At 36.6% G+C, this 26501-nt stretch overlaps 1 protein-coding gene across 1 annotated transcript in view; it reads right to left on the minus strand.

Annotated features, from left to right (window-relative positions):
• Positions 1-26501, minus strand: part of PCSK5 (proprotein convertase subtilisin/kexin type 5) — a 256873-nt gene that overhangs the window by 1496 nt on the left and 228876 nt on the right. The window contains exons 25-36 of the mRNA XM_084504938.1: positions 25465-25507; positions 24528-24670; positions 23091-23291; positions 12484-12567; positions 11754-11949; positions 9610-9827; positions 8850-9086; positions 8072-8302; positions 5873-6050; positions 4870-5087; positions 2582-2697; positions 819-1005 (exon numbers count right to left, since the gene is read on the minus strand). Coding sequence (XP_084361064.1) covers positions 819-1005; positions 2582-2697; positions 4870-5087; positions 5873-6050; positions 8072-8302; positions 8850-9086; positions 9610-9827; positions 11754-11949; positions 12484-12567; positions 23091-23291; positions 24528-24670; positions 25465-25507 — 2052 coding nt within the window. The remainder of the gene's footprint in view (positions 1-818; positions 1006-2581; positions 2698-4869; positions 5088-5872; positions 6051-8071; positions 8303-8849; positions 9087-9609; positions 9828-11753; positions 11950-12483; positions 12568-23090; positions 23292-24527; positions 24671-25464; positions 25508-26501) is intronic.

The following is a 26501-nucleotide window of genomic DNA, read 5'->3' on the forward strand; positions in this document are numbered from 1 at the left end:
GCAATAAAATAAAAAAGAGTAAATGAAGTTGTGTGTATACGTGTGTAACAGGGGGTGGGGTTGAGTATCTTTTTTAAAAGACCCAGTACAACATTAAGGCCTGCTTACATTTTAAAATGTGTTTGGCTAAATACCTTACCTTTTCAGTACCTCAATTACGTTCTTCTAGCTGTGATGGTATGAGGAGGTAAGCAAGGCTCTTGGGACAGCTACAATTCTTTATTAGATTAGGAGTAACCAGAAAGAAACAGAAATGCTAATAGGCACACAAACACAAACCTACTCCCTAAGCCTAGGCAAGAAACATAGCACACCCCTATTGTATTTATGCTTTTTAACTTTCTGGCTGCTAGGATAATTTAATGACAAGTTGTGTGCTTTGAGTGTTTTTCAAAATTGTATCAGTTTGGTCTAATAAAAACATTTTTTTCCAACCTACAGGTTGTCCCTTGTATGAAATGCTGTAGCTATTTAGAAGTCAACGGTGTGATTTTGACATGACAAGCTTAGAATGGGTCCATATTGTTTGCTATCCACTGAAGGAAGCATGTCCCAGTCAACTGCTTTATGCCTGGCCATTTGGCACAATACATGTAGGTGAGAGGAACTCCCATGTCAGTTGCAATTAATGTTATTTGGGTAAAGCATTTCTATTCTAGTGATGGAGCAGTACAAATACACCAGGTACTTGCAGCTCAGCAGTGCATTTTTGCTGTTTTCCACTTTTCATTTCTAAGCGTCAGTCTAAATTTTTTTCCATTTCTAAATGTCCAAATTAAGCACACGAGCAGCTCAGCTGCCCTTTGGGATGGTCTTACCTTGCGTTTCACTGCAGTCACAGCACTCCAGGATGGGTTCTGGGTCGGGGTCCCTGCAGCAGGGCAGGCAGCGGCCTTCCTCGAGGTAGAGCTGCGCACCGGCTGGGCAGACGGTGCAGTTGAGAGGCCCGGGTCCCTTGCACTCTGTGCATGTGCTGTCACAGCTCTCACACTTGGGGTTATCCTCCTTCAGACACAGAACACAAGGAACATGCCTTTCTTTTCAGCTGCCTCAGACCTCACCTGACAGGTCTGTGCTGTCACTCACTGTCTGGGTGGTCACGTCTGGACACCAGGGGTGTCAATTGTAAAATTGAGTAGGGAGTAGGAAAATTGACGTTTGGTTCCTACCTCCTAGGTTCTCAGTGATCTGCTTGTAGGGAGGGGGAATAAAGTGTTGTAGGAGCTTAGTTAGGGATCTGACCTAGCTAGAGAGCTATCTAAAATTCATTTGAACTATAAGCTTTCTGGTCAGAATGTATTTTTGTTTTGCTAGACCCATACTGGCAGGTTTATGGTTCTTTGGCACTAATGCATTTAAAATAGCCTTCAAGAACATATTCAAGAACATAATTAAAAGTAACTGAGATGTGAGAAACCAGACAAAATATCTGGGGGTTGAGAGGTGGGGAATGATGAGAGAATAAATTCCTTTTGCAGCATGCGAAGGAGCAGAAATAAGAAGTAAAGCTGGGTGACAAATTTTTAGCAAAGCAAATTTTTATTAGATTGTGTTGGTTTTGTTTAACAGAAATGTCTTAGATTCAGAAACTCTTCTCAAATTCCAGAGAGGCTTTTGGGAGCCTCCATGTACAAAGACAACTGGAGCTTGTCACTGTCATATCTACTTCTCAGTAAGCTCTGAGGTCAGGTAATTCAGGGCTTCCAGTGTTTGCATTTCCTGGCCTACTGGGAAAAATTATCTGTTTTTCTGTCTTGGAGCCAGGATCACATACTCAGTATGAGGATCTGGAAACACCAATAACCTTTCATCAGTCTTGATCTCTGCTTGCAGCAGAGGGCTGCTTGTTCTGAATCTAAGAGCTTGGAAAAGATGTGGGGTCATAGCAGTTGGTCTGGAGAGTCAAAGCCCTTTCAAAAACTGTGGACCTCTGTGGTCTTCAGCTGTTAGGCTGTTTTTTCAGGTTCACAGTTATGCAGCAGTTCTGCTACAGGAAATTTCAGGCCAGAGACTTCAGAGTATGCAGCATCCTAGGCCAGCTGGCTTGCCATGCTGCTATATTCATGAATAAACAACTCTGGGAGGTAGTTGGTGTAGAAGCCTGAAGCAGGAGTGCCCAGACTTGTGGCACAGACTCAGACCTAGCTGTGGTCCTACTCTGCTCAACATACAGGTCTGTCAACTTCAGCCTCTCTTTTCACTAGAGATTTCTACTAGCATTGTTGTCAATCAGGAATGTGATGTGATTTCGTACAAACAAAGCAGCAGAAAACACCAGGGAAGTCTCAGTAATACTTGAAGAAAATAAATGCCCTGTTACAAATGTAGCTGATTTTGTTCACATAGCTTTGGTATCATCTTTGCCAAAGTAGTGTCTTCGTATTTACTGGTAGAGAATTACTCTATGGTAGAGAGAGACCAAAAGAGAAACAATACTTCCCCTATCAACAGAAGAAAAAAGTAAGCATATTTAAAGACAAGAAGCCTTGAAAAGTTAGGGAAGAACATTCTCTTTTTGTGTTGTGTTCAGAAGTTGAAATTCAGCATGCTAATCGCAGGAAACAATGCCTACAAACATTACCTCTTGTCCTGACACATCTTCGACTTTGTAGCTACCTACAAAACAGTCTGAGTTGCACATTCCACCTAACAAACTGTAGCTCCACACACAAGATGTGCAGCTGAATGCTTCCTTCCCTAGAAAGGAAAATAAACCAACAGTATTAGACCAGGAAATATTGTCATCTATCTTCATTTAAAAAATATTCTCACCACCACCACCAACAAAGAAAAGGGACACTTGTCATCTTCAAGAATCAGCAGTAGGGAGTACAGTTTGAAGAAGCTGGTATTAAAATGCTATTAAAGAGCTTAGACCTAGTGCTTGAAGTGTATTTTTCTTTCGTGTTTTGATATTCATGAAAAGATGACTAGGATATAGTTTTACTAAGATGTAGTTTTACAGGGAAGCTCAGGTGCTCAGTAGGATCAATTAGATCAGTGTTCTAAAGTAAAGTTGTGGGAAACCTTAGCCAAATGTTCCTTGCAAAACCAGTAAGTATTTGGCCTACTAGTTAGCCTTTTTCAAACCACAATGAATCAAAGTACATTTATGTTTAAATAGCAAAATAATTTTTTTAGTTGTGTAGGAAAAAAGTTCTTCACTAGGTGCAAAGAGATCATCACATGCACTTTGTGTGTCTTCTGGACGTCTTTTTGAAAGCAGATGCTGCCTGTAGTGTTTCTGTGAAACATTGAAGTGAATGTTTTTTCATATGTTAAGATTCACATATTAAAATGCATCTGTCCAGTTCCCTGCAACTAAATGTTTTCTGCCACTGTCTGAAAGGAAGAAAATGTAAATGCTAGTACTTCTTGTCAGCAGAAGCTAAACAGGTGAAGTTAGCAACCTTCCATGACCCAGCAAATTTACTATGTGTGTTTGTTTTGTTTTGTTTTCCTGACCAATGCAGAGTTTACCTACATGGTCTTGAGAAACAAGAGACACTGTATTACTTTTTTGCCTGTATCTCAGCAATGCAGATACATTTCAGAACATCTAATATTTGTTGTTTAGAATGATAGGCTTGTTTTTTTTTTTTTTTTTTTTGTTTTTTTTGTTTTTTTTTATCTTAGTGTCTCTTTAATTACAACAGAAATTCTCTTCCATAACATTTATCATGAATAAAGTAAAAATCAATGACTGAAAGTAGTCTGGAAATTAAAGTGACAATATTTTTGTCCCAAGTCTGAGCCAAACTATTTCTGTTATTTGTTATAATGTTGTTATGCAGTTACGCTTTGATAGTTCTTGAAGATGGCTTCAGTCTTGGAGTGATTTCCACAATTTTAAATATTGTTATGTTGCAATTAGCCATCTGTGCTATCCAATTGATCCACTATCCAAAACTATTTTGATATGTTGCAGTATGGTGTAGTCTGAGCTGCAGAGTGGCACATGCTAGCTGTCATCAGATGACACTCATGTACAGTAGTACAACAAATGGGTCCACCGAGATTAATGCTGCCCTGTTCTGAATCTGATGCAGTATAATTTAGGGAAGAGACTGAATGTGTAAGTGTGTCACAGAGCAAAACAGATGGTCTCCCAAAGTAAAGTTTGAAAAATACTTAACCATATTAAAAACAGCAGACATCACACTGCTTTTTTTCCACCCTAAAGATATGCTTTATGGCCTTATTCTTATTTTAAGTGTTGCTAGCTTTTGATTTTTTTTTCTCTTTCCTTTACAGTCTGTAAAGGTCTGTGGTTAGATTTAAATTCTTTCACAGAGTAACACATAGCAGGTTAACTCAAAGAGTGAGATATTATTCAGTGTTTGTGCAAGAAACAGGGAGGGCCTAGCTCTGTATGCAACAGAGCCTTTTTATTTTGAAGTGGATGAGCATCTTTGAGAGAGGCCTGGCTGACTTAATACTTATTTACTGCTGTTGGTTTGTTTCCCGTTGCTGGGGACTCAGTCCCAGCCCTCCCGTTGTGTGTCTGCTTTCACACTTGCACTCTGTGCGTGCAGGCAGCCCTGTGGGGAGCTTGGTTGGATTCATATCCTTGCTTTGATCTCAGTCAATCAATGCTTTAAAGGTAATGTGGCAGCATGGAATCTCCAACAAAGTGAGTGACCCTGGGGTCTGGGGGAAGCTGGCAGCCCCTGCAGAGGGCTTGCCACCCTCTGCAGCTACTGAGATCATTGATGTGTTGGTAGGGCTATGCATGGCATGCCTCTGCATGACATATTTCCAAATCTTGGAGCAGAAGGAGAAAAAGAAAAGGGATGGCAGGTGCCTTGACAATCCTTGACAGTGGTTTTGATAATCCCTTTTTTGTCAAAACTGAATATGTGTTTTTACCTTCACAAGTTCGACAGAATGGGTGGCATCTTTCACAGACATTGTCATCCTTGTTTTCATAGTAATATTCAGGACAAGAGCTAACACATTGGTTCTTGGACCGCAACAGGTAGAAATATGTATCACAGAAAAGGCAGTCTGTCTGTTGAGGCCCCATACACTCCTTACAGCCCTTGTGGCATCGCTCACATGATCCAGTGGAGTTTTGTGCAAAATATCTGAAACAGATCAGACAGATCAACTCAACAAACAGGCTTAGCCAGACGATACCAACAGAGGATCAGTTGGTTCACTGAAGCTATGCAGTCAAAGGAAAAAGAGGAATAGCTGCACTGTGGCTGTGTTGAGATGGTCATTACAGACTTCAAATTTAGTGGGATAATAACTGAATTTAACAGCCAGCATGATTGTACTTACCGCAGAACAAAATGGACCTGAGCCACAAATCATAACTCCATGTTCTAGGTTTGAATTTTTGTGACATAACCACAAGAGCTCGAAGTATTCACATTTTTAAATTAAATGAATTCATATTAATGAAGTTACTACCTAGAATTTTGAGTCCTCAGTTAAAAGATGTTTTAATCATTGTTTTTATTATGATCTATTAAGTGTTTACTTAATGCAAAAGTAATCTCATCCAGGTTAAGTGGAGCCTGCAAGCATGCCTGAAGCCAGTTGCACTTACTCTGCTCAAGCTGACTTGAGGGGATAATTTAGCATATTTATTCTGCTTCACACTGTTCTGTATAACCTCAGAGTATCCTCAGAGTGTGAGAATGCCCACATCAGATCATGCTGTTCCCAATTTAGTAACAAATTTTCTAGTTTTAAGCTGTGAGGGGATGCTTTCTACCACCTCTATACTGGAATAACATAAGAAATTTTCACCCAGAAATGTAATTCAATTCTGTGTGACTCTAAAATAGAATAAGGCAGAATGATCTCATTTCTCCAAGTACTCTCTGTGATGTAGCTCTTAGCTAAAGATCTAGGACCTTACCCTGATGGACATTGGTTTACACATCCTTTTCCTTGTCTGTACCAGCCTGGTTTGCAGGAAAGGCACTGTGAGCTGTGCTTTCCATTGCAGGTAGCACAGGCACTGTGGCATGGGGAACACCATCCCTCGTCACTGTCAGCATAATATCCATCTGGGCATGTTTCAACACAGGTTGTATCTGCACAAACAGGAATGCAAAATATCAGGTCATATTCAACATTTGCTGGTATGAATTAACTTACAGCTCTGCTAGAGCAAACTCTCTAGCAAGACATGCTGTTAGCGCTTATATGAGAGCAAAAAATAAAGGGGACATTGGGACATTGTAACATTTTTTTGTTCTTCTAAACCTTGTCAGTTCGTCCTCATTTCTGTGCTTCGTGTAAATTAGCAGGCTCTTCAGAACAGAAAATTACTTATCTTTAGGCAAGATAAATGCATAATCATAATAATGAACAGCTGTGATTTTGTTCAGAATATGAAAAAGGAGAAATAATAGCGAAGAAACTTACTATTGGCATAACCATTTTTTTTCGATTTTTTTTTTTTTCCACTTTTAAGTGTCAGACTAATTGAATTCTGTGTATATGATTAATCTGATGGTAACTCTGAGATTTAATGACATTTGTTCATTGGTCTTTACACCTGTGTGTAACTGCTGCTTTGTGTTATGGGAATAAATGCCTCCAATACTGCCAAATGTACCAGGCACATCTCATTGTTTCACTGAGATACCAGAGCATCATTAGCAGGATAGAAATCTGGGATGAGAAGTTAGGGCTGATTCAAACAAATGCAAGTGCACTATGCTAAGAGAGATGTGATTACTCATTGTCTAACTTCTCTTCATAATTTTGCTTCTTAGGTTATAAGTGGGCAAAGACACGCTCCTTTCTTTCTTTCTTTCTTTCTTTCTTTCTTTCTTTCTTTCTTTCTTTCTTTCTTTCTTTCTTTCTTTCTTTCTTTCTTTCTTTCTTTCTTTCTTTCTTTCTTTCTTTCTTTCTTTCTTTCTTTCTTTCTTTCTTTCTTTCCTCTTCCTTCCTTCCTTCCTTCCTTCCTTCCTTCCTTCCTTCCTTCCTTCCTTCCTTCCTTCCTTCCTTCCTTCCTTCCTTCCTTCCTTCCTTCCTTCCTTCCTTCCTTCCTTCCTTCCTTCCTTCCTTCCTTCCTTCCTTCCTTCCCTCCTTCCTTCCTTCCTTCCTTCCCTCCCTCCTTCCCTCCTTCCCTCCTTCCCTCCTTCCCTCCTTCCCTCCTTCCCTCCTTCCCTCCTTCCTGCCTTCCTTGTCTCTTTCCGTCTTTCTGTCTTTCATCTTTGTACACTCTACATTGTTTATTTACATATTTCCATTGTAAATGTCATTACGATGGAACTATTGATAACTATATTTATCAACAGTAATCATATAAAACTGCTGAGTGTGTACATATGAAAACAGGTCTGACACAAGACCTCAGAAATTTAAGAATGCAAAATCTGCATCAGATTAGACTCAAACAGCTTAGAGTCATCTTCACTTCAAGCTTTCTTTAGATTTTTCCTGCATGAAATATCATTTTGATTTTTTTTTCCTTTTTTAAATATTAAAAGAAGTGAAGTTTAAATTCTGGTATCTTATGCTTTTTACCAATTTGTTCCTGAAACAATACAGTCTTTTCCCCCAAACTCAGAAAAGGAAAGTAGTTTTGTATCTCAGCCATCCACTAGAGACTGTTCTAGTGATCCAGGGACAAATTTTTATCAGTTCTGTTTAATTATTTCTTTGCTCATCAGGTATCTGCAGGGATTAAACAAGCCAACATGAAAATTGTTAGCTTACAAAAAAAAAAAAAAGTTATAAATTTGTTCCTCTAGACTTTTTAATTTCATTCTAGGAAGCAAGAGTGACAGTAAATATGGAGTGAATAAAAAAAAAAAAAAAAAAAAAAAGTTTTGTTGAACCATGGACTTTGCTGCTACTTAGACTTCCTTTGCCCCAGTGAGTGGCAGATACCAGAATGACAATTTTTCCCAGTCTCTCGAAGAGTTTCCAGGTAGCCCTGTAAAACTAGTTGTCACTGCACAAGTCATCTACTTGTCAAGTCAACTTTGAAATGTGTAGATTGTCTGAAGCTGTCCTACATATTTCATGAATGTGATGGAAACTTGATTATTTCATGTTCTTCATGTAGAATGAAGTCTAGAAGGAGGATCAAGACACTTACTGAGAAGGTAGCGGTTATTTGCACAGCCAAGACACTGGTGTTCTGTTGGTCCTGAGCAACGAAAGCATTTCTTATGACAAAGCTTGCAGGTCTGAGTTTTCTGGTCATAGTATTCAGTATGAGAACAGTATCCAGGTGCCACACAGTGCCCGTTGTGGCTCAGGATCAGGCCATTTCTGCAAGTAAGGCAGGCAGCAGAAGATGAACAAGTCTGGCATGTCCTATTGCATGCTGGAAGGAACAAACAGTAGGAAAGTCATCATTTCTTGTTACATTTTCAAATTATGATTTCAACTTCAAGTTTGCAAGGAACATCCTTCATCTGAGGGTGAGAGGCTGAGGGAAATTAAGAGAAACATCTGCTCCTATATAGTCAAACCATTTATCATTTTCAGACTTATGCAGACAGTTCCTCAGGTTTCCTTTTGCGCTGGCACTGCTTTTGCTGAACAGTGATTTGCAACTTACTGCCTCCTACTATACTCAGTATTTTACCAGAATAGTTGATTAGTTGCTGGTAACATTGAACACACCTGGCTTTGATATCTCTGTCTCTGGATTTTATCTTATTTTTACTTTACCTTTTTTGCTGATTTTCTAAGCTGTTTTTTTTTTTTTTTTTTTTTTTTTTTTTTTTTTTTTTTTTTTCCCCTGCCTTGCTATTCTCTCAATTTTCAGGACACTGACAGCCATAGCCATCACTCTCAGGTCCTGTAGGAATCTTTAGCCAGTTTACTTGTATCTCAGTGCCATTCTGGAGAAAACAACAGCTGCCAACCTTGACAATCTTCTGTCTCTTTTTCATAATAAGTCCCTTCGGGACAGGCCTTAAAACACATGCCACCGTAGAGGACAAAGTAACTGATGGCACACTCAGTACAGTCATCTGCGTCTGGTCCATCACAATCCTTGCAGTCTTCATGGCAGGGAAAGCAGTGTTTGTCTTCAGCATAGAATTGGGAAGGGCAGTCCTCCACACACTTCCCTTCATGCAGGAGGAACTCATCCATGCATTCTACAGAGAACAACAAACATCAGGTAAGAAAAAGGGCAGCTAGTTCTGACTTCAGTAGGTGAAGGAGTGAAGAAATCCTAGGAAACCCCAAACCCTGCAGTGCATGTCACAACAGGAGATAAGTGGACAGTTTGGGAAGGTAGTTCTTTCTCTTCTAACTCTTCCCCTCCAACTAGATATGTTTCATTAGAGAAGTTTCATTCTTCACCATGAGTAGTCATTTGTAAAAATGGCAGAGATTTAATGTTCGACCAAACTGGGAAAGAAACATTCTTATTTCACTGTGATGTATGTATGTATGTAAGTATTTAGGCACAGATACACTAAATCAGCATCAAAAAAATATAAATCTCTGACAGACAACAGGAACAAGGAAAGCGATGTGAAACAAATTTATTATTTTCTTTCCCTTTTTTTTTTCTTCTTCTTACAGATAACTTTGTTGGGTCTGTGTTTCTATCAGTCTGCTTCTAGACAGATCTAGATAGATTTAAGCCAAGTCACAAACAGTTGTTTGTAATACCTTTGCACATTTCACTGTGAATGCACTCCTGGCACATTTCAGGACAGTGTTTACAGATTCCATCATAGGCAAAATGTCTCTCTGAACAGGTAGATTTACATTCCCACTGCTCCAGAAGCAAAGGACTTTCACAGGACTGACACTTTATGGCATTTCCCACGCATGTCTTACAGGATTCACTGCATTTCTTGCAAGTCCCAGAATCATTAAAGTATCCCCTATTGAGTGAAAACAATCACAAAACAAAGTGTTGGTCAGTGTACATTTATCAAACAGTCCAGGCTGTAATAATCGTAAGCATATGTGAGACTATGTGACATTCCCGGCACACTCATTTCAGTGGATCAGACAGGTTTCTCAAGCCAGTTGCCTGTTCTCTACTTGATTACATCCCCTATGACTGCAAGCAGAAAACATGCATGTTAGTACCATGAAGGGAGGCCTTTCCTTCATTTTGTACCTAATCTAAGGGATGCTGGACTTCCTTTCCCACTGTTTTCTTGGTTTGCCCCAAGAAAAAACAAACAAAATATTAAGACCAAAATGTTAGAAGATACAGTAAGAAGCTAGTTTGTGCTTTTAGGTGATTGTTAATCCATATATATACAGACATTGATTAAAAATACAGAAGTTGACTTAGAATGTAGAACATGTATTTCACATTAATAACCTGGCTGGGGCAGGAGAAGTGGGGAAGAAAGTCCTCTCCTTTCCAGAGGTGACTTGTGACTTTTCCAAAGACAGGCTGGGGAGATATGTTAGGAGAAAAGCTAGAGAAAAAATAGAAGAGCTGTTCCTGCCATCTATTCTTATCTTACCTCATTTTTACTCCTGACCTTTGTCATAATTCTGCAACCATTTCTCAGCCTTTTCTCTTGTTCCAGTCTCAAGTACACTTCTAGAGGATGTCTTTCAACATCCTCTGTCAGAAATTATCAGTGCAACAAGTCAACACTTTCCATTACCCACAATACGCTCAAGGTTCCAAACAAACACTAAAAAAAAATCCTTCCTTAGTCCTCTGCCTCAGTGGAGAGTAATTAAGCCGGAAGAACTTTGTCAGAGGCTGAAATCAGTTTAAGTCTAGAAAACTTTGCTGAATGATGCCTGGAAAGACATTATTTATAGCCTGGAATTTGGAAAAAAATGAGGGTAATAGCAACAGAAAAGAGTGATGATGTATGAAAAGGTTTAATTGTGTTATACTGAAACTGTGCAGGATAAAAGTAGCTAATGAATACTGAAAACAAACATATTGCCACCAAAATATTACTTTTTTTTTTTTTTTTTTTTTTTTTTTTTTTTTTTGACAGAGTTTTTGTTTTATATATATATATATATATATATTTTATTTTTTTTTTTTTCTGGACTAGAGTAGATTTTAGTGTAGCTACTTTGCATTTGCCCTGAAGCATGGTGGGTGGAATCTGCTCCAGTGACCCTTATTGACTTACTTGATAAAGTTAGCAGGAAAGTACTGCCAAAGAATTTGTTTTGGTCATAAGAAAAGCAGAAGCTGGACATTTTTCTTAAGAGAAAGATTATCCAAACAGGATCTTCATACTGCATAGCACCGTTTTTATGTATATATTTAGGTGTGATGAATGCTGACAATGAAAGCAGAGACAACAGGAGAACCTGATACAGTCAAGTGCCTGTTCCAAGCCATTGCAATCAAATGGAAATCTTTTTGAATTTAATTTGTTAGAGGAAAAAGCAAGGGATGTAAGCCAAGGAGAGACATCCCTCACTAGGCACTATATTTCCATATCAGGACTCTGAAACATCCACCCTGTGGGTTCACACCCATACTCTGAGAAAAGGTTAGGAGAGGAACTGGAGGCTTATTGCCAGTCACCCCAAAGTACAGCTGAAAGCACTGTGGTGTTACTGAAGTCAGTGGGACTATCTGTAACAGGATTTCCTGTATAGTTTTCCTTCCACTTTTTTTTTCACTTCTCCTCTGAACCATAGAAAATGCTGTTTACTCAGGCAAGCTGAAAATGACTTTTACCTTGTGGCAGTCTCTCGTAGGTAAAGTTACATTAAGCTTTACCTTGAAAGCTTAAGGTAGATGGATCTAAGCTATGACAAGAAGCAGCACAGTGAGGAAATAAGGAGCAGTCGTGACAGGAGCTACTTACTCAGGGCATTCCTGTAAGCATCTGCCTTTGTGGAGAAAGAAGGGCTGGTCTTGTTCACCCTGACACTTCTGGCAGTGCCAGAGGTCGGAGCACACCTCACAATTGTCCATGCACATCTCGCACTTTCCACTTTCAACATTGGCAAAAGTTTGTTGAGGGCACTGAGAGACACACGTGTCATGGATAAGAAAATTTCCTGACAAAAGAGCAACCCAGGTGGGGAAAAGCACCAGTTAGGACTATACCCAGAAATTCCTGTCTTGGATGGCTATAACAAATACTTTAATCTTCCTGTAAACTTGAATTTTTGGTGTCTAAAAAGATGAATAAATCATTCTCTAAGTCATTTCCCAAAGTATTTTGCTCATCCTTCACTAAAATTTAAGGTTAGGAAGAATCATCAGGATTATCTAGTATCTTCCTGAATAAATCCCTGTTCTGTAATTCCTGCATCATGTCTACAACATGAAAAAAAGAGAATAGGTTCAGCTTCTACTTCACTTTTTTTTTTTCTTTTCTCTCTCTCTCTCTTTCCCCCCCCCCCCCCCCTTATTTCTAAAGGCATGTGCTTGTTTCCTAGATTCAGCTTTCCTTAACTTCAGCTGCTGATTATCTGATTACCTAAGCTGCCAATCAATGAATGACAATGAATGAAAATATTCCCTTGAATTGTGTAAGACACAAAATATTTTAACCTTTTGCAAAACCCAAAGAAGAGGAAGTCTCTTACCTTCTGGACACGAAGTACAAACTTTAGCAGATTTGTCACAGGTCCTGCATGAAGGATCACAAGATTGTAACTGTTTATTTTCATCTGGAATAAAAAGAATAAAAGTTCTGTTTTGACAGTCTTACAACAATTTTTGTTGTTTCTGTTGTTGTTCAACAAAGAGGGAATCCCCACCTTTGAAGGGCTGTTTCCTATGACTTTTTCTAAGCCAAAATTACAATGTATGTTTGAGTTTTTGGAATTCTCTACTTGGACAAATTGATGATTGTGTTCAGCTCCACACTCTTAAACAATAAAATAGGAATTGTAATAGAGTAAAACATAAATATTATTTTGAGATTCATTAAAGCACTGTTCTGAACTACTCACAGCAAATGAGGACAACACTTTAGCTTAACGTTACTAGTTTCAGTGTAGTGATCCAAAATCAGTTTCTGATCTGTAGTCCAAAAAGACTATGAGCCGGAAGAGGAGGAAAGTATGTAAATTTTGGGGAGTTGTAGCAATGTATTTTCATGGAGACTTTCTACTAGCTGGTTGTCAAACACCCTCACTTTGTATCTAAAGGAGAAAACTCAGAGAAGGAAAAAGAGCAATATCAATATTTGGAAAGATGATTGGTAAAATCATTCTGCCCAGTGCTATTGCCTCCTATTTCCCTCTAAAAGAAAGACTCTGGCTGTGTGTCTAATTGAATTTTTATGCCTCTGGGAAGCTAAGACCTTGGTTATGCTTTGAATATACTTTATTCAATGCCAAGGAGATTTGAGGATTGTACTAAATACACAGAAATTTTTCTTTCCTACAAGTGGAAACACTGAACATTTTACTCAGCAAAGAGTCACTTGGTAGAAAAGTGGGTATGTGCACACACAACATGGCACAAAACAGAAGGAGAAACAGTAATAAGAATAGTAATGATAATTGTTATTACTGAAAACTGCACTGCTAAATGAGCGGAGCCATGGCTATCTCAGTGAAAGAGACTATTCCCTAGTTTCCTTGAGCTTTTTCCTCAATTACTGAAAAAATCATTACCAAGTGTCCTTCTTCATGTCATCTGTAAGAATATAAGCAATATTCTGAGAAAGCTACATGTTTGGTCTAAATTTTACTGAATTGAGCAGTACTTAGGCTTTCTATTCCCCTATTATGAATGCCTTTGAAACCTTTGCCCTTTTTCTTCTCTTGTAAGAGGATTCCTACTGACCTGTATGTCCTAAGTTTTTTATTTTCAGAGAATTTTGGCAATCTTTGAAACCAAACATTGCTTAATTGATGATATATTGAAAAGGCTTGTAGTTTTTAGTTGATGTCTTTCAGTTTACCTCTAAAACTGTGGCTGACCCTCTGTTCCTGATGCCTGCCAGCAGTTCTATATCATATGCTGCTCTATCAGTCACTTTGATAAACCTTCAAGATTTTTCTGCTGAAAGTGTCAATGACATTTTCTAAATATGTAGCAAATACAAATTTTAATTTCCCTCCTCAACAGCTTTACATCCAGCTACCTTACTAAGGCTTATGTTTTATTTCTTTGAAAATCCCTGCTGGGCAGTTTTAAGTGCTGTAATTTAGTACCAGTTATGTGCAGGAAGAAGCAAGCCAGAAATATCACATAAGTATGTGTTGCCAATGAAAAAGGACATTGATCCTGGCAAGAGATTTTTGTAATATAGAAAATAAATAGCAGTAAGATAAAGTTAAGCAGACAACTTGTTAACTACCACTAAAGAAATTTCAAGCTAGCTCATTGTTTCAAAACATTTCACTCCTTACAATTAAAAATAAAGATTTTTTTTCAGTGAAGTACCTCTTCCATTTAACATTTCCCTCTTTGGCAGCATTTGCTGCTTTCTGCAGTATGTGCTAGTCTCCACCAGAGGGGAACATACACAAGCAGTTGTGCTTCTGACCTTTTGCCGGGGAGACAGGCTTTAAAAGCTTTTCGGCGAAATGTAAGTGCTTAAATGACACAGTGGGGCGACTGGTAGAATATGAACATTTTAAAATTAATTGATCTACCTTTTACGAAATTATTATTATTATTATTATTATTATTATTAATGCATTTATTATTCTGGACAGTTAAAATTAGTTTTTCCTGTGACAATGCAAAGTTTTTTCCTGTTCTTACTGGCTCTTACTGGCTGGAAATAGGATTTCATTTATTGAATAAATGAATAAATAAGAAGAAATTATTAAATATAATTTTTCCTGCATAGTAAATATTCCAAAACATTTGTATTTTGCTACAGAAACCTGTGTCCACTACTTCCAAGAACAAGCTTTACCAAGAACAGCCTTGCAAAGCTGTCAAGAAAATTGGTCACACAAAATATATTTGCTTGGCCTTTGCACTGGTGATAAATGAAAGATTCAACTGGCATTTTTAGGCTTAAAAAAGGCTTCCACTTATTGGTGAAAAATTTGCTCAGCACGGTGTGACAACTGAAATCACCTAATGAAGCAAAAAAACTAATTAAATAACTACTGGCAAAATTGCCTCCCTTCAAAGAAAGAGTTTGGTGGCTACCAGAAAGAATTGCCAGCTCAGGGACTTCAGCCATCCGCTCTGACCTGTCACTGTTCCTTACACATGAGGAAGATAAGGACAAATAAAAGTCTCAGAGAAGGACAAACAAAATTCACAGCTCACAGTGAGCTGCTTGACCTTCCCTCCCCAGCCCCCCAAAGCTACCATTATGTATTTGGGAATCTTAGAAGCTTTCCTTTAACTTCTTTTCAGTCTATAGATCTTATGATTGGTTGCAAATGAAACTTCCAAATGTAGAAGTTGTCTGTCTGTGATGTAGAATTGCAGACAACTCAAACTCTAAAAATGTGATGTAGACTATGAAAAAACATCATATTGTGTTATTATACTATTGCACATTTTTTTATTATATATTTTATTATATATATTTTATTATTTTTATTATATATTTTATTATATATATTTTATTATATGCGCAAATACATGACATTTTCAGATCTACCAAGCTAGTTTTATCCTTATGTTTACAGTCTTCCCTGGGTTTTTCAAACTAAAATGCGTTCCATTTAGTCTTATTCAGGCCAGAATCTGACTCAATGTCACATTGATTCTTGTTCCTTTGTCAGAATGAGTAACAACTTTGACATATATCCAGCTCAATCTCCCTTATTCCTTTATGGAAACTGAGAAACTGAATCTTACTGTGCCACTACTTGAGCTACCATTTACTGCAGCTCAACAGCTACCATAGCGCTATGCCCATTCAGTCTAGTCAAGGGCTTATCAAACTGAAAACTGATATATATATATTTTTAATGTTTTTGTCCTGGTTTGGTTGGGATAGAGCTAATGAACTTTCCCTTTCCCTTTCCCTTTCCCTTTCCCTTTCCCTTTCCCTTTCCCTTTCCCTTTCCCTTTCCCTTTCCCTTTCCCTTTCCCTTTCCCTTTCCCTTTCCCTTTCCCTTTCCCTTTCCCTTTCCCTTTCCCTTTCCCTTTCCCTTTCCCTTTCCCCTATTTTATTTTATTTTATTTTTATTTTTATTTTTATTTTTATTTTTATTTTTATTTTTATTTTTATTTTTATTTTTATTTTTATTTTTATTTTTATTTTTATTTTGTCTTTCTTATTAAACTGTCCTTATCCTAACTCATGAGTTTTCTGCTTTCTGATTTTCTCTCTCACCCAGCTGCGGGTGAGTGAGCCAGTGGCTCTGTTGTGCTCAGCTGCCTACTGGCAATAAACTATAATAGTTTTCTTTTCTTATTTGAGCTTGTAAACGGGACATGAAAGACACAATGGCAGTTTCTTGAAAACTAGTGCTGTAAGATGTTAACTGTGATCTCCAAACTGAATTAATGGAAAAAATGAGTGAAATTCTAGCTCCATTAAATACAATGTCACCATTTTCCCCCTTCTTTTTACTGAAGTGGTTTTATTTTGAACTGTATCCCAGAATTGTTTGATTTGATTTTAAAGAAAGATTAAATGAGTTCTCAAAAATATTCAGGGTGAAAAACTTAGGTCTGTATGGAAAGAAGTGGTTGTTCTGGAGAATTGAAGGCTTATTTAAAAGAAAACAAAACAAAGAAACATCAACACAAGAAGCCCTCCAAAAGCTCAAGACCAGAGGTCAAACCAGAGAAGTGGACATATCTAAAGAGTCATGGCTTTAAATATAATGGCATTTGAAACAGCTTATAGTCCATCCTTTAATCTGTTTAAAGCCACAACTGCATTTTAAGGGTTCTTGCTAGGATAGATTCATCTTTTCTGTTCTTGTTCTTCTCCCATCTTGTTCTCTCTACCCACTCTTTATGGGCAATGTACTTAATGACAGGTAGTGCAAGCAGTAAATGTTCATATGGATAAAGTTTTTTTTTTTTTCTTCTCCATTTTAGATCTTATATATTCATGCTCTTCTCTGAATAAATGAGGGACCTAAAAGCTTATATTTTTAAGTTGCTATCAAAGTAGCTACTTGTGCACATTTGTATTTGGAATGCTTTTATCTTCTAGTTAAAAAAAGACATTGAGTTCTTCAAGAAGAGTATTTTTGCAGTGTAGAACCATGGCACAGTTGCTGCAGTGAGGAATGCAGAAGGAAATGTGCATGCATATTCCTTTTAGAACGTGACCTGTCTGACTTTTATACTGTGTAGTGTGATGTGATTTGAATATGATCCAGTTGAGATGCTACCTAGTTTGTTAGATTTTATTCTGCACATGGCACTGGCCTTGAAACACTGATACAGTCAAGAATAAAAAGACAAAAAAAAAAGTTACATATATCCACAAGGTAATTACAATTACATAGACACGATAAAACATAATGAAAACAATACACTTAAGCAATAAAATACTAGCCCTATCCCATTTCAAAGGCTTGTGTGAACTGTAAATTTAAGGAAACTATGGGAGTGCTGAGAAGTAAATCACAAGCTGCAATAAACATTAATTCACAATCTAGTTATCTTGTAACAACCATAGCATTATTTTACAAAAAAATAGCTAGAATACGAAATTGGCATGCCTAAGAATGTATAGGATAGTCAGTCATTTTTTCTTGCCTCTAGCAACCTGAAATTTCACATTTGGATGATGCTTACAAAGGTCTTCTAACTCTTCCCATGGTATTCTAATTCTACACTCCAAATGTCATAACATTTTCTTATTTGTAAGACTATGACCCCTTCTCTTCTGTTTCTGATTTCTCTACTATCTTCTACCCACCCCATTTCATTTTTTTCCTTACACATTCTGAGACCCTTATATGTATATCTGCATATCTGGATTAAGGTCAGAGAACCTTAATAATACTTTAGAAGCCTGAATTACTGTTTTCTTTCAACCGGAACTCTTCTAGCATGCTGTATTTTTACAGTTTTGTTTTACTCTATATTTAGGAAAAGGAAAATATGCAAGATTGATGCAGTCGGTCAATGGCTGCTTGTGGGAGGTTGCTCCCATTATTGGGGGTGGTATGTAATAGTAAACAGAACCAGCTGTTATTTAACTGCATAATTTACTACAGCACATATTATCTGCGTGTAAAGAAGTACATATTCCATTTTGTGTTTGCATCAGAAACAGACCTCATTCCACACCCATTTTTTTCATTTTGTACTTTTCAGAAATATGTGGTAGACTAAACCATGTAACCAAGGAATGAATGATTTTTTAGGAGCAGTATTTACAATGAACAGGCAAAATGAAGACCTGACTGTAATTTGCAAAACATATAATCCAGTTGAAAGGGTGTGTGTGTTCACTTGGTGAATCAACTTACACTACTGTGTCTCCTGGTTTCCAAAGTCATTTCATCATCTGGTACAAGAGATAAAATACAGATGTTTCATGTGTTTCATGCTACAAACACAGAGCTTGATATCTTTTTTTTTTTTTTTTTTTTTTTTTTTTTTTTTTTTTTTATTGGCTTGCCCAGTCTTTTTAAAAGCCTATATACCAGACAAGGTCTGTTTGGATATGACTTATTAATGAGTCCTGATATGAATCAAACTGAATCAAAATGAGTCCTCAGTGAGTCCTGATACGAATCAAACTGTTTGCCCAGCAGAATATGCCCTCAAAGTTGATATCATTTAAGTAAGTTGTTTTTTATAGAACATTTTGGACTTTTGTGTATGCTCAAAAATATTTATAAGACTGGTCTATCATTTATCATTGCATTAAAAAGAAATATAAGTGAAAGCTTCAACTGAGAAAAAAAGTAAAAAAGTATTTTATATCCACAAAGGTTTAATCCTCCCTTAGATGGAACAGTTTCTCGAATTGCAAAGAAAGTCAGACTCTGTGTTGGTTTCACCATGGCAGGCTCTGTTGTGCTGCCCTTGAAATTATGTTCACCAGAGAAACAAATAAAAACTACAGCTGTTGTTTCCCAAAACTCCCTTTGTTACATATGGTAAGTCAACACAATCACTAAAACCACAATGGAGCCCACTGAATCCATGTGGCTGGAAAAGCCAAAGGAAAATGGCTTTATTGTTTGTAAACACAGTTCAAGGTCTAATGCCTCAGCTTTCTGTTGTAATATTTCTGAAGAAAATGAGTAAATAGAAGACTAACATGGTAAAAGCTGACGTAAACTACTGGATTCGGAAATTTTGGCTGTCTTCCTAGCTGTGTCGTCTTCCTGCATTGTCTGGAGTAGGGTATATACTAAGGATGAGTTTGGTGTGATTTCATCCTCTCACCCATGACAGGGGGTGAGGTTTTTATTTCATACTTGTTCCTCCACGTGCAGCTCAATCCCTCAAAGTGTGAGGACTAATAATTGTCGGGTCTGTATTACTTAATTAGAACAACTCATTAGGCCACCGAAGCTCAGAGGCAGCTGTGCCATGCTGCTGCACTGATGTAAATGTGTCAAGGATACTGAGCATTTAGTGGAAAATATATATTGATAAATAAGAAGAGAAGATGGGAACCAAAACCCAAATCACTGCCACAGTCTTGCCCACAGCAGACTGGTGAACAAGCATAGAAGTATTTTAATATCACCTGAAAAACACAAAAGTTTCATGGAACATGCCCATGCTCATGACAGGCTTCCCTTTGAAACTAAATTTGACAACAGATGACAATATTTTACTAAGAAAAATAACCCTGTAGACAATCAAAGTAGCTGTAAAACAAGCTAAAGAGTAAAAAAATAAATAAACTAGGATAAAATATTTGGGGATTTGTCCAGAGGAAGAAGTGAAAAACTTGTGAAGTTGCCATGATTTTGCATCCATGTGTAAATAAAAAAGAAATAAAAAAAATTCTTAGATCCCATAATCCCGATTGAAATATATTATGGAAAAGAGGAGGCCCTACGGAAATGTTTAAGATGGAGAGGACCTGTTGTCCCAGGAGCTTTTTCTGTATAGTTATGCCAGCCAGAACCTTCACTGACTGTCAGTTTCGAGGAGCACAGGTATGTTTCCATCTTAGCTGATCTTGTACTGAAAATACTGTGGAACATTTCTAAACATGGCAGTAAAAGACAGTGGCTGCCTCAGGTACATCTTATTGGTTTTCAGAAAACTTTTGCCAATAAAGGAAGAGATTCTAACAGATACTGAAACTCTGTCAAGTTTTTGTTTGTTTGTTCGTTTGTTTGTTTTCGGTTTTTGGTTTGTTTTTCCCTTATAAAATTATCCAGGCATTTTGAAACTTCATCTGAGTGTGAAATATAATGCAATTTCTAACTAGGAATTACCTTATTCAGGTGATAGGAATCTAACTAGGAATTACCAGGTAGTACTGGTGTTAAATAAATGTATTTTGATCCTTCCTGATCCTTCCTTTTTGTTAAGGATCATAAGTATGGATTTTCAAATATAGAAGACACAGCTGGAAATCTGGATTCACCTGATATCTGTCTCTTGAATGTATCAGCAAAAGAAATACGTGAAAGTGTGATTTTCTAGCCAAAATGCCAATCATTTAGTTATCAATCATATTGTTAGTTAGTTGTATTTAGTTAGTCAATCATATTGTTAATTAGCAAATTAAAATGACTTTTTTGAGAGAGATGATCCTAGAGTATCTGAGCAAGAAACTTCATAAACTGTTGATAAATGTAGTTATTCAGGGTGTAGCTTCAGTAAGACATTAACATTTTCACTTGAAGGGTACTACTATCTGGAAATTTTCCCTTTTGAGAAAAGGCTCAAGATATCATCAAGTTCAATGTCACTTTCTCAGCAATTGTATGCCACGGCTGCTGCCATCCTGTAGAGTCTACCTAAGAGAAAGTGAAAATACTCCAGCCAGAGTCTACCTAAGAGAAAGTGAAAGGTTTCCTGGACTCCTGTCACCAACTACATCAGGGAACATGTGGCTTTGGATCAGTCATTAATGCTCAAGCCAGTACAGCTCAGAGAGAGATATATCTTGAGGTACAGAATGCCCCTAAGTAAGTTTTGCTTTAACTATTGGAGAGAAAATGAAATAATAGGCAAGATGGAGATTAAATGTTTCAACTGTACAGTAAAGCTGTGTAGAGACCTGCCATCAGCTGCTTGATCAAAAGAAAACAGCTGACAATGAATCACCTTATCTAATAGTGTTAGAAGTATCTAGACCAATAGCTAGACCAAACCACAGATGTGTTCTTTCCATGACAGTTTCAGAGCATCTCAGATTGGGAAAATACCTATCTGGATGAAACACAATGAAATGCATGGAGGAAACCAACTTTTTATTAATATTTCTCCTTTCTAGATCTCTCTGATCTTTTTCTAATGTGAAGAAATGTTGTTTTCGATGCAACATTTCTCCATAGATAAGCAATGACTAGAAATGGTCAATATATATATTTTTTTCTTTCTCTCACTCTTTTTTAATTTATTTTTTTTTTAATTTCTTTTATTTTTTTAACAATATATTAATTTTTAATTCAAGGCCATAGAGATCTAAGGATAGCCATTCTTTGAAGTGTTTGAGTCAAATAAAGGCATAAGAATCAGAAGAAAAATTGTATTAGATAGAAAAATAAATCTGGAAGGGACCATAAGTAAGATAGTCTCTCACTCTACTCAATAACCACCCTGTCAGATGTTTTTTATCTGTTCTTAAGGACCTGTAGTGATGGAAATTCCCAAATGTCCTCACAGAGTCCACTTTTACTCCATTATTCATTCCATTTGGAAGTCTCATTTTTTTCCAAGGCCAATCTAATCTCCTTTTGGCCATTTTAAGTCCTGTTTACTGCACATAAATAGACCTGATCCGTTCCACTCTTCTTTATGGCTGTGTTCCTTTTGGCCTCCCCATTCAGTCCCAAGGGCCTCATTTGTCTGAGTTTCTAATTTTAAATATATATGCACATACACATATATATATACATATATACACATATACATACATATATACACATTATTTTTCGGTAGACTTCTGTTATTCCTCACTGTTTCCTGATATATTGACCCACTTCTTTCTTTAAACATTGTGCCCCAAACTGAACCTATTATTCCAGCTGATGTCTTATGACTGTAAAAAGTGAAAGGATTGCGTTGGTGACTTTTCTCTTTCTTTACAGTGATCAGACAAATAGATATTGAAACTGTGGTGGAAATTTTACTCTCTGTTGGCGGGTATGGTGTACCTACCATTTTAAGGTGTCACTTGCAAGCCTGTCAAGATTCAATGTGGTGCACAAAGTTTCACTTAAAAATAATTAATTTACTCTCAAAAGAGTTTTAATTTGCATGCTGGGTGATAAATTCACACATTAGCAAGGCCTCATTGGGTAACGTAACCCATTCAATTGTACTTTCTATAACTTATATAATAGGAATGACAAACGCTGTACAATTGTCTTTTCATTTAATGCTTTCATAAGAAGAAATAGATGACTGCAATGGAATGCACTTGCAGATGCTTTAATAAAGGAAAATAATTTAAAAAATAGTACAAATCATCCTCATCAACAGCTTTTATTTTCACAAGCATTTTCCTTCCAATTACATTATTTTATTTGAGAAGAAAATAGTAGTTTTCTCATTCTATAGACAAGCTAACTAAGAAAGAACTGATAATTTTGTGAAAGCATGGAAACAGCTGAAGTAGGACAAGAACTCATAATGCAGTTTTACATTCTGTGTTCAATCTCTTAGTGGTGCATGTCTATGTAGTAAGAGGATTGAAAAGAAGGAATATTGCTGTTAAATATGCATTACACACACACATTTGATTCTTTCTAGTTTCCTTCAACTTACATTCACTAATGTGTAGAGAATCAATGGCCAGATAGCTGTTCTGAAACATAACCTATATGTCTCCCAGTATAGGAACTCACAGTTCCCTATCTTTTATAATTTTTATCTTTTTAAAATATGATATCTTTTAAACTCTTTCCTATCCAGATAAAATAACTCCCCGTATTTTAGATAAGGAACACAGAAATTATAATAAAATGTTATGCACTTTGCAAGGAGATAAATTTCAGTCTGTGATCAAAGCAATGTTTTTAGTCACTACATTTGATGTACTGATGAAAATGTATTTTCACTGAGACTGCATGATCTTGATGTCCTCTTTCTAAAGTTCTTAGTAGTCTTCAGAGAAACAGAAAAGATTCAGGGGTCTCTTGCCACTTACCATCCCAGAATTTCCCAGTGGGTTGATAATTTCTTGGATTCAGGCACTCTCCATGAGACAGCTGGAAATCTTTTTTGCACCCAGTGCAGTTCTTGTAGCTATACCCAACACAGGTTTTGCAGCTCCTATGGCACGGTTCACATTCTCTAAACATGTCATCATTGAAGAAGCCTTCTCCACACTCAGTCACACATGTGTCACCTGCAACAGAAACACAATCTAACATCACGGTGTCAACTGCTAAACATGACAAGAAGATACCTCTCCAGTAGACCTCTCTGTCTTCAACAAGGAAGTTTAAGACAAACAAATAATATATAAGAATTTATGAAACTTTTTTTAGATATCAAAACAACATTTTTAATGTGAACCCTAAATTCGGCTCAGCTCATAAACACAATGCTCATAAACTCTTCTAACCAATCTGCACTGAAATTGGTATCTCAGGTAGGTTTTCATCCATATTTTATATCCTGTAAATACATATCTTATAGGAGTCCAAGTTCTTGAATAAAGTTCTCTGGTTAAATCCCAGTTTTTATATTGGCCCTCTATAAAACCTAAGTCCAGAATTCCAGAATTCAGGTTTGGCTGAATCTCCAATTGCTGGTGAATATAAAGCTAAACTCAGGCAAGCCTGATTCAGCTTAAACATCTGTATACTGTAGCAAAGCCCTTAGACGTTGTTAGACTGTTTTTTGTTTGTTTGTTTGTTTGTTTGTTTTTGTTTATTTTTGTTTTGTTTTCTTCAATCTCCATTAAAAGAAAAATAGACCACCATATCACCTCAGGTTGTGACCACAGAGTTTTCCATGCATGTGATGTTTTTTTAGTCCTCTGTTTTGCACATGGAGTAGGCAATGCACAAGAACACCGTAACCTCAAGATTTCCTGTGGTTCCTATTTGGTATTATGTCTGAGCCAGACCTGCTTGATTCATGGCTTCCTAATACAGTTAAGAGATTCTGAGTCTTGTGTGAATCTGAGGTGAAACTTTGTGGTTTAACTAAATTATGTTGAAAATGCTTGAGGCTCATTACGTGGACCTTAAAGTCAAAGTAAAAGTACACCTAAAAATAGCAAGGAAATGTTTGTGTTCTTCTGTGAGATAAAAGCCTCTCCTGTCACACAGTCTGAATCAAATTGATTTTTTTTTTTTTTTTTTAATTTGACTGAAAGTGTGATAATGCATTAAAATAAAACAATACAAGAAAAAAATACCCTCCCAAGCTAGTGGATAGTTAGTGTCAAATATTTGGAGTTTTTGAAACAAATGGCATCTTATGTTAAAGCAAAGGACCTGATTCTGCGAAGTGAATCCCTCCAGCCTCTCCTGTTTGCCATAGGAGAGTTGTGAATTTGAGAATTTGAATCCAGACTAAAAAGGAAATATCTAAGATACTTCCAGGTATATGCCATACTTGTTGCTTTGCTTACCTGAGAGATAAAAACCTTCCTTACACACGTTACACTTATCCTTGTCACAGCTATCACAGTTGCTAGGACATTGTCTACACTGCAGTGAACTTTCATCTCTGTAGGTATTTTCTGGGCAGTATTTATAGCAACGCTGCTTATACCTATAAGGTAAAGTAAACATAAATGGTAAATTCCTTTTGAGGTTAATGAGTTTGTTTTCTGTCTGCTTCTAGGCATGATAATGGCAAATCTCTTTTCTCATCCCAATGAACAGAAATTATTTGAATTATTTGAAGTGCATTTGTGGTTAGCTCTTCAATTTTAGTAAGTCTTGTTTCCTAATATCAGCATTCTTAAGTATAGCAACTTTGATTTTTTTAAGTGTATACACAAAAATGAATGCTTGCTTAAATTACTATATTGTGGGTCAAAAGAGATGACCACTTGTGAAAATGTATAATCCAGTGCTACAGCTCACAGTCTTTTCAACATTTATTCTATCACAGTAATCATTAAAGAGATCTCTCTTGATACTCTATTTGAAAAGCAGTAGTGTTCTTCCTTTCCCTCTAGTTAAGTTAAACTTTTTTTTTTTTTTTTTCTTTCCTTAACCTCCTTAAATTTTTAAGTGCTTGCTGAACTGTAAATACCAGAATTGGGCACAATATACTAAGAGTGTACTAGTTCCAAACCCAGAGGCACTTATTAACTTGTATACACTTTCTGTTCAATATACCTCTCTTTATAAAGATCAAATCAGTCCATAAGGTTTAAATGATCTTTATACTGTATGATTGGCTGTTTTTTCACCATTTCCCAAGCTTTTCTCAAAGTTACTGTTCTCAGATAGGCAATACTTAAAAGAAGTGGGACAACATAAACAGCACAGTTTATGTGGTGAAGCACACATTTTTGCATCAGAAAAAAATGTAGAGGCATAAAGAGCTATACTCACATGTAGTAGTTCTGAACGCATGCCATGCAGATTCTTGGGTCATCTGAAATTAAAAATGTGAAATTATGTAAATAATATTCAGAGATAGAATGAGAATGTTAAAAGGCTGCATTGTGACACCATTTTTATGTTAAAAATTCTTACATTAAAATCAATATAGTCATAATTATAACATGATTTTCTCTGAATCTCCACTTACATTTTTTTGGAAGCAAGCTCCTCCACAAGTAAGTTCTAGTTTTGTATTTGTTTGTTTGTTTTCAGTGACTTTGAGTCTTATTTTTGAGCGCAAATCACCTAGGAATTGATGAGTAATTAAGAAATGTTGTTCTGAACAGCAGAATCTTCCCAGGAGCTCAAGTTAGACAAAAAGTGTAACTTGTAATACAAGGAGACCGTGAAGTATCCAAATCTGTAGTTTCAAACTATTTGTTCATTTTTTGCATGTCTAAAAGCAAACTTTTAAAAAATATGTAACCAATAATTTCATCTTAAAAGTTAGACCAACACTTTTCTATATAATGGGGAGGGCAAAGCTTTTTATTAAACTTTTTAATAAAATTAGTTTTTGCATTCAAAAACTTCCAGCAATAATGAAAAATGAACAAAAAAAGTGCTTTACAATTCTTAAAGCTGTTAAAATGATGGATATGGCTTTATGCCCACATGAATGGAAGAGTATTTTCTGTAACCTTCCAGTATCTTCTGTTAGCTTTCAGTTTCTTTTACCTTATTCAAGTATCCCAAATGGAACAGAGTAGAAGGAAATGGAACAACCTGGCCAATGTATTTTTAAACTATGAAATGTCTAGAAATTATTTTTGATATTAATAGTACTCACAAGACAAAATTTTCACTGAGTCTATTTGAATTTCGTATACAATAAATCACACTTTACACATGCAACCTTATTAGGCAACTTGCATTTGGTTTTGTAAGTAGTTCCAGCAATTTATTTATGAGGTGTAAAACTTTTCCCAGAAATGTTGCAAATCTGTGAAAATATTCTGTTTGCTGTTTAGAGCACAATCAGAAAC

This window comes from Aythya ferina (assembly GCF_964211825.1).
Source record: "Aythya ferina genome assembly, chromosome: Z".
NCBI classification, from domain to species: domain Eukaryota; kingdom Metazoa; phylum Chordata; class Aves; order Anseriformes; family Anatidae; genus Aythya; species Aythya ferina.